The sequence below is a fragment of the Vicia villosa genome, linkage group LG1, assembly GCF_029867415.1.
Source record: "Vicia villosa cultivar HV-30 ecotype Madison, WI linkage group LG1, Vvil1.0, whole genome shotgun sequence".
NCBI lineage: Eukaryota > Viridiplantae > Streptophyta > Magnoliopsida > Fabales > Fabaceae > Vicia > Vicia villosa.
This window is the reverse complement of record NC_081180.1, coordinates 130790468-130799600: the sequence shown is the minus strand read 5'-3', so window position 1 is coordinate 130799600 and position 9133 is coordinate 130790468. Positions and strand designations below refer to the sequence as shown.

Below are 9133 nucleotides of genomic sequence, written 5' to 3'. Positions count from 1 at the left end.
TACTTTTGGTGCCTTAAATCTTAGCCATTATCTGGAAGAAACTAGTGTTCATATCCCCCTTCAAAATATTTCTTTCTTTCTTAATATTGACCCCAACCTTAGATTTTTGCTGCCAAAATATTTCTTTCTTAGCTAAAGAATTTTCCAACTCCAATTGTGTGTTTCTTTCTTAATATATTAAAGAATCGATGTTGCCAATAGAATTATTGAGGCCCTGGATTCTTTGCAGATTATTGGTAGAGACCTTCACCAAAGTGTGAATGTTACCAAAAATATCCCTATTCCAAGTTTTGAGTTTAGAATTGAAGATTTGAAGCTTTTTAGTGAGAATAAACATAAGACATCTAACAACTTAAGTTTTCCAAATATTGCAAATGAAGTCATTACATTGATCATGAATAGACCACATGCAAAGAAATTTGAACTGAGAAATAAAGTTGTGGGTAGTGAAATTAACATCAAGAAACATAGGGTAATGATTCGAGCTTAACTTATGCAGAGTAGTGACAAAAATGGAGTTACACGTGGTTAAAAAAATATGGTTGCAAAATATTCTTTCAAGCTTTCTTTCCATTGAATTCAAATTTGATCTACCATTGCACCAAGTGTAAAATGAACGATTAGCCTAGATGTCTATGAGGTCATTTTGAGCAGTCCACTATTGAAACTCAAACGCAGTTACACAAACACAAGCTACATGCTAAACATGTAAACTTTGTACATGAGGAAGAAGATAAGTGATACTCCCCCTCAAACACAGTTCTAATTTACCACTTGAACTTTCTATGTGAAGGATCACATAACTGAAAGCACATGACAGAACTACGCTCATAACTCAAACCACAAGACACAAACAAGATGCTAGAACATCCAACACGATATTGTGCAGATCAAACAAAACAAAACAAAGACAAACTCAAGACTCGCTCCCTCTAAATTGTTGTATTCCTCGATTTAGTGACTAGACTCAATGACATTTTTCTCCCCATTTTCAGCCAAAAATTGATTTAAAAAATGAGTAGAAAGAAACTGACATAGCAAACAAAAAAAGGAACATGAATTGATACAAGACAAACAACAAAAAGAAACTGACTCAATAACTAGATGCTTGACTCAAACAAAAAACAAACAAAATAGTCACCCAACTTAGACTGACAAAAAACAGAAAATGATGCAGAAGACAAAAAAATGGAAATAGAAAAATAGACATGACCCAAAGAGACAAAAATTAACGAGGGAAATAAAAGACTTAAAAAAACAAACTCTCATTTTTTTATATTTTTTCTTTTTTATATATTTTTTTCAAAAGAGAGCATATATCAGCTATCAAAGTCTCCCTCTTGATTCAATGAATTTAACTCAGTCTTCATCAACATTTGAGTCTAAATCATGTAGATGAACATGATTCTTCTTCAGGGATTTCATCTCTGTCACAGATGTTTTCCATGTCCTGGATGCTCCAGTAGATGTTCCAACATCTTTTGCTATGTTGAAACAAACCTTCTTTGGATCACTGTCGAGGAGATTATGATTGACATTTATGGCGGTCGATAACTCTTTAATTCCCCTTTATCTTTGTATCATGCAGAACCTCTTAGGTAGTTATACCCAGTCCGCTTCATCACACACAAGTCATCCTTCTTCTTGAATCGCACCCCGACTTCCCTTCTAATTTCCCTTGGGAACAAATCTAGAATGTCAAAGGCTCCACCTGTCGATGGACACTCGTCCGACCGTCTGATCTCCCGAGTTACCCCACGTTCGAGATTGTTCCTCATCTTGCAACTCCCTAATCATTCAGCAGTTCCGGAGCCTTGTTGATTGTTTGGGACCGAGCTCTTGTAGTTACAAAGATGAGACATCTGGCGTGCGGCTTTTACGATGATGAGACATCCGGAATTAGTCGTTCGTGGTGATATTTATGCCGCCACATCTTTTGGAAGTGATTTTTTCTACTTTTTCCCCATATCGAGGTGAAGTTTAGCTTAGATTTGAAGAGTTCCATCTGAACATTCATTTGGCAGAAGAGGACCTCAAGTGTTGCTCGGCGGATGGCGAAATTATGGTCGGTCGATCTTGGCCTTGCAAATCTCAATCTTAATCTAAGGATGCTCACCGATCGGCTTTCCCAAGTGTTTGAGGCCGAGACCTCCAATTGACCAAATGGTTGCAAAACTGGATCTCGATCTCAGGATGGGCACCGGTGTCAGTTTGCGGTAGTTCTGGATCGACATAACCATTCGATCGTAAAATGAATCGTAGCTCGGTTGATCCAAACGGCGTATATCTGATATTTTGGCCTCTTGAGACTTTTATTTCTTCACATGAGATGCTTTTAGAGTTTATATTAGAGAATCGAATGAGAAATTATGGAAAATTATAGGAATTGGAAGTCGATTCCCAAAGATGGTGCCATTGTTTCGTCGCGGAACCAGAAATAGAGAGGGTTGCGATAACTACGGCAGAGTGAAGCTTCCTGAGCACTACATCGATGAGGCACCGTGGGTCGAAGGTTACGATCACAGTGTTCCTTGAACCTGAGTTGTTGCTATTTAATCGGCGTCATGACCCTTTGGTACGCTGGATCAAAAAGGGGTACCGACATGGTTAGCACTTCAACACCCAAGTCAATTTAGGGTTCAAAATTCTATAGTGATAGTGAATATTAGAGATCATGTACATGAAAATATTTTACAAAAGTATTTATATTTTGGACCTGTCGGAGCAGATTGGATAATTGACCTCGTGTTAGTAAACCTGTGACCGGCGCGCCGGTCACAGGTGAATCTATAGCCTTTGGCTGGCAGGAACATAACATAATAAATGATTTTAGATTTTAAATAACATTAACTTAATAAATATATTATATTAACAAAACAAAAATTAAATAAAAAATAATATTCAGAGACAATTAGTGAAATAGTTTTAGATTTTAAAAAGTTGCACATTAAAATGAAGAGTTTAATGATAGCGCATTACACGGGCATCCGATCAGAATATTTTAAAGTGCCAAATCATAAAAGTATTTTAAAATTTATTGTCTTACATGATTGTCATTGGTTAACAGTAAAAATAATTTACTCATATTGTTTAAAAGTGATATGTTAGGATAAAATCACTTAGAAATCACAATTTAGATAAATATGATATAAAACGTAGAAGTATAAAAAAGAAGAAAAAAACTTAATTAACCAAACAAATTAAGGTAATGAAAAGTAAGAAAATGGCTGGATGCCATCTTAAAATGGCCTGTAAGAAGAAGGAAAAAATGACATATAACAACTAATTTAATCTCCAAAAACAGGATTTAGAATTCCACAAATTTTGGTAACCATCTCATAATGAAGTCCACTCATATATGCTCCTTTTCTATCGGAGTGTTATGAGGAAACAACATGATCATTTTTTCCATTGTTGTCAACCATGGCTAATTCCTTGTCTTGTTTTCATATTTCCCTGTTAATCTCTTTGCCACTCCTGTTGCCTCTGCTCCCCTCCTCTGGGGGGTCCTTCGTTTAATGCTATCATCTGAGGGACCCTTCGTCCCTTTGTTTTAGTTTCTTCATCATCTTTGTTTCTTTCTGTCATTGTTTGTTACATATGACAGCAACGTTAATTGTTCAGAATTTTTGTTAAATATATATAACCTTTCGTTGAAGGTTTGTTTATTTAACTTATTCTGGATTCGGAAAGCATGAATTGCTTCCCGTGTTGTGGCCCTCAGAAAAATAAACAAAGTAATAGTAAGAGGGAGCATGGTACTACAACAACGCAGGAAGTTACTTCTGCATCAAAAGCACCCGGTAATTTTACGTGCATATGTGCATGCATGCATGGTTTTAAATTTACGCGATTCACGATATTTTATATTGTAGAGAATAGTGATCGAATATAGTTTACGTGACCACGGTTGTATTGTGGTCGCGTAGACATTTAATAAAATGATGTTGCAGGTCTAGATCGCCTTCGCGTTGGCAGACCCTTTATTCGAAACATTCCATGCATGCAAGGATTAAGGAATGTATGTATCTTACAGTTGTTGTGATTTTGTTGGCATGCAGATATGAAGAAACAAAGGGGGGATGAGCAAATGCAAGGAGACGCGACGAATATTAACGCGCAAAATTTCACTTTTCGTGAGCTAGCGACAGCGACAAAGAATTTCCGCCAGGAATGTCTTCTTGGTGAAGGAGGCTTTGGAAGAGTCTATAAAGGGGTTATTCCTGCAACTGGACAGGTAAAAAAAAATGAGCCTTTTTAATGATTTTTATCTTTATTTTTTGTTCTTTTGTGTTTTATAGTTTGTTTTGTTTGAAACCTTTGTTCAGGCCGTGGCTGTTAAGCAACTCGACAGACATGGGACAGAAAACAGCAAGGATTTTCTGTCTGAAGTTGCTCTGCTGAGTCATGTTCATCATGAAAATCTTGTCAGTCTCATTGGTTATTGCGCTGATGGCGAACAACGTCTTCTGGTATACGAATACTATCCTGCCTATACTCTTGAAGATCGTCTTCTTGGTAATTTTCCATCTAATCTTCAGTTTCCGTCTTAGTTTTGATGATTGAGAATCTGAGTCATTTTCTCGATTTTGATATAAAATGATTAACATAACACTTGTGTACTTTTTGTGGCAGGGAATAGACCGGATGAGCCGCCATTGAATTGGTTTGAAAGAATGAGAGTAGCGGCAGGTGCATCTAAAGGACTAGAATACTTGCATGATAATGCCAATCCACCGGTTATATTCCGCGACTTGAAAACATTCAACATCTTGTTGGGTACTGAAAATGATCTTAATGCGAAACTATATGATTTTGGATTGGCCAAGCTTTGTGGTGGAGACAAGATGAACAATGCACCTCCAAGAGTTATGGGAACATATGGTTATTGTGCTCCTGAATATACAAGAACAGGTCAAGTTTCCTTGAAATCAGATGTATACAGTTTTGGAGTTGTCTTGCTTGAACTTATCACTGGTCGACGCGCCGTTGATACCACAAAGCCTAACGAAGAGCAAAATCTAGTTTCATGGGTAAATTTCCAGTATAATCGTTAATACAGAACGTGTTTTATGTTTATGCTGATAGACTTATCTATGAGCTATTGTGATGTAATGTAACTTTGTGATTTTGCAGGCACAACCCTTATTTAGGGACCCGAAAAAGTATCCAGATATGGCGGATCCACTTCTCAATAAGCATTTTCCAGAAAAGGATCTTAATCAAGCGGTTGCAATAGCAGCAATGTGCTTGCAGGAGGAACCAGAAGCCCGTCCTTTGATCGGTGACGTTGTAACCGCTTTGAGTTTTCTATCGACGGCTCCAACGGAACCTATTCCACCACCTTCACTCCCCACTGCCACCTCTAGGCATAGCACTGCTACTGAAAGCGAATATGACAGTGAGAGTGAATCAGAAGGAGAAACTTCAGATGATGAAGACACTGACTATGAGGAAGACAATGAAACTGCTCAAAATCATGTCGCAGCCGGTGAAAAATCTCAGAAAAGGGCGACTTCGAAGAAATCAAGCCGAAAAAGCAGCACAAAATCAAGGAACGAAACTACTAGTAAAGATTCAGCAGAGGGAAGTGCTTCTTCCAGTGGCAAAACCAGTAGAAAATGGCAAAGCTTTGTTGGTAATTTAAGCCAAAAGTCAAACAGCAGCTCAAAAAAATCTTCTATCAAAGAAATAAGCCAGAAGAGCAGCAAAAAAACTTCAATCAAAGAACTATGCCAAAAAAGCAGTAGAAAATCTTCCAACAAAGATTTAAGCCATAAGAGTAGCAGAAAATCATCTGCTAAAGTTTCGAGTCGCATGGAATCGGAAGATGGAAGCATGAATTCGTTTCATAGAAGTGCCTCAAGCCAATATACAAGCAGCAGTATGTCTAGCAGCAGCAGAGGAAGTGGCAGTGTTCGCTCGGATGTTAACGGTAGCAGAAGGACAGAAGAGAGCATGCGTTTAGCCATGGAATCTGGCGATGAGGGAACCAATCCTCCTTTCGATCGTATGAGTAGCAGTGATTCAGAAAGGCGATGAGGAGAGTATAACGTGTTTTACATTTGTGATCAAGCATTGGTTGCTACTTGCAATGCTGAAGAACAGACAAGCACATACTTTGACATGGTGCTTTGCATTTTGCTGCTGGATCATGCCACAGAAGTGTTGCCATTTAACCAATATGCGGAATTTCTTATCGAAACTCAAACTTGAAAATTCAAGATTCCTTTAAATCTATTGTTTTGTTTAGTAGGCTTCATTTGTATCATTAATTTATCCACCTTTGGTTCAAGGACTAGAGTGAAAAACAACTGTGAATTTTCGTCGGGCAACTGTGGCCAATATTGGAAGAATGATGCTTCTTGTTTTGTATTTCTTGTCTTGCTAACCTGCATCTAATGTATTGATCATTTGAAAATGTTACATATTTTTAATAAATTACTTAACATTTTTCTCGTATAATTGTATGGCAATTCTAATGTTACTAATGTTCTACAAGTAACACACTATGATACAATTGCATGCAATATACACAATATGTAAGGTTTCTGTACTTTTTAAAGGTAAACTACAAAACACAAGAAATTCATTTACAAAAAGAGGTGATTATAACTTTCTAGTCCTAATTTCATTAAGAACTTATTTTCTATATACCCTTAAATGGGAGATTATCTTGAGGATTGAGAAATCTTGAGCCTATCAAGAATACCACAAGCTTTCCTCTTAGCTCTTGAAGTTCCACATTCTGCAAGCTTAGCCAATGTACCATTGGATACTTCATCATCTCTAATTTCTTTCCTCTTTGTTTTATCATTGAAAAATATTATGTACAAGATTGCAACACAGTTCTCCTTACTGCGATCCGAAATGCTGCTATCTCTTAATATATCCATAAAGAAAGGGACAGCGCCATGACTTCCCAATGCCGCAACAGCCTTAGAATGGCTAGAGAGAAGTGCCAATAAGGCCAAAAACTCGTCTACTAGAACACGGTCCACGATGATCTTGCTGAGAATAACCTGAACCACACCTTCTCGAACTGTTCTCGCTTTATTTTCATGTGCAATACATAGATTGAATAGAGCCGAAGCAGCGTCTTTCATTGATGATGGATGTCCCTTTTCTAAAAGATCAACCAAGTATTTAATCGCACCGGTTTTTCCAATGATTTGTTTGTTGATATCAAGTGCTGATAATGAAAAAATTGCTGCTGCAGCATTGCTTCTTGTTTGAACAGTTCCTGATTTCAACGAATCGATAATAAAGGTGATAAGCTTTTCATCCTCTACAAAAACTCTCTTATTGTTATCGTCGATCGACAGATTCAGAACAGCCGTGATCAAGTCTTCATGGAGTTCCGGGTCTATACAAGCCACGCCTTGTGATAACGGACTAAGCAATTTTTTAATCACTTCGGAGTCACCAAAGAATGTTCGAAACGGAGGCATTTGCTTCGCTAAAAGCCTAAGCTCTCTTGCAGCTTCTCTTTGATCCAACACAGATAATGACAGTTTGTGAAGCAATGACCGTAAACGATACTTATGCGCTTCGGTTGGTTCTCCACTGACAATATCCCCAACAGGCATTGGTAGCTCAACTCCATGCTCCTTACACCACCTTGAAATCATGTCTTGGACCAAATAATTAGGAGAAAGGATGGAGTGAGAGAGGACATGCTGTGTTTGAGGGCAATCTCTATGAACTTCATTCAGCCATTTCTGAATGAACGGTCGATCATAAGTCTGCAACATCAATACATCAATCAAGGATCATAACAATCATGATGAACATAAAATAACAGTGCAATACCACTACAACATGATGATTTTTTTGCCTATGGAATTACAACGCGACTGCGATTGTGGTCGCATTAGTCACATTTATCCGCATTTCTCCAAAATGTCGCAATTACTTTTAACACTTAACTCAACTGTTTCAAGTCAGTTGAGCAACCCCCCACACTAAAGGATCGCGAGACTTAAACCCTCGGAATCAATAACTATCTACAATTTGAACCGCGACGTTATAATTTTTCAGGCTATGCAACCATAACTTGATCACAGCCGAGGCCGCGAATCAAACACATTTACCTACAATTCTACAATTCTAGGCAGGATCGCGATTGCAACCATAATTTAAAACCATGGAATCATAATAACATACTACTAGTACTACTACCACTCAATCCAGAAACAATTACATTTCCAAAACTACCTATTTACGAACACAATGATCCATCGAAAGCGAGTAAATTACATAGAGACGAAAGAAATCAAGAACTGACCTGTCCATTGGCCAAGATAACAGGATCAGTCATGATGAGACCTGAGATGGGGCATCGAAACTGCGAAGGAACAGGAACAGATAACCGATCGAATTTACTCGAAAAAGAAGCACTGGATTTCAAGTCCCTGAGAACAGAAAGTGCAGTGATGGCTTCATCAGCAGCATGCAGATTGAAATCATCGCCTTCAACGATAGTATGAACAAGTTCTCGTAACTTGTCCTTCAATGCAAACGTCTGGTCTTCGTTGTTTGGCATTGCAGAACAAGAATTTGGTGCAACTGGATCGATCGATGGGGTTGGAGATATGAAAATGACGAGTGTTGTGTTGTGAGTGAAGAAAGACAAAGATTTGAGAGTTAGTTGATGAATGAATAATCTTGATAACGGAAAAAGACATGCTAGTTTACAGGGCCACCGAAGAAAAGCCACCGACTCAGTTTACTATGTGTAATTGTTCTAATTGCATTTCACTCACACATGTAAGCATGTTGACTTTAGGGCTGCTTAAAAAATATGGGACAACTTCTCTACCCATCACAAAAATATGGGTAGTCTAAACCAAACTGAAATTGAATCTAAACCAAATTAAAATTAAAAATGAAAAATACTTAAAACAAATTATATATTTTATTTTAAATTGAAAAATAGTTTAATAGTTCGATTCTTTAATAAACGGTTTGATACGGATCAAAACTAATCAGCTATACTTTAATTTATATATATATATATATATATATATATATATATATATATATATATATATATATATATATATATATATATAATCAAAAATCGTAATTTTTTTTACAGAAACAAACTCAAATCATTTCATTATGTAACTTA

At 37.2% G+C, this 9133-nt stretch overlaps 2 protein-coding genes across 2 annotated transcripts; one reads left to right on the top strand and one right to left on the bottom strand.

The window, feature by feature from the left end:
* The first annotated feature begins 3355 nt into the window (after positions 1–3355).
* On the top strand, positions 3356–6465 carry LOC131644211 (probable serine/threonine-protein kinase PBL25). The gene is made up of 5 exons (XM_058914647.1): positions 3356–3803; positions 4062–4237; positions 4329–4518; positions 4636–5033; positions 5137–6465. Exons 1-5 carry the CDS (start codon positions 3695–3697, stop codon positions 6040–6042), a joined length of 1779 nt encoding a protein of 592 aa, XP_058770630.1. The 5' UTR covers positions 3356–3694; the 3' UTR covers positions 6043–6465.
* On the bottom strand, positions 6466–8677 carry LOC131644212 (U-box domain-containing protein 9-like). The gene is made up of 2 exons (XM_058914648.1): positions 8288–8677; positions 6466–7745 (listed from the first exon to the last, which is right to left on the bottom strand). Exons 1-2 carry the CDS (start codon positions 8543–8545, stop codon positions 6672–6674), a joined length of 1332 nt encoding a protein of 443 aa, XP_058770631.1. The 5' UTR covers positions 8546–8677; the 3' UTR covers positions 6466–6671.
* Positions 8678–9133: the final 456 nt, after the last annotated feature.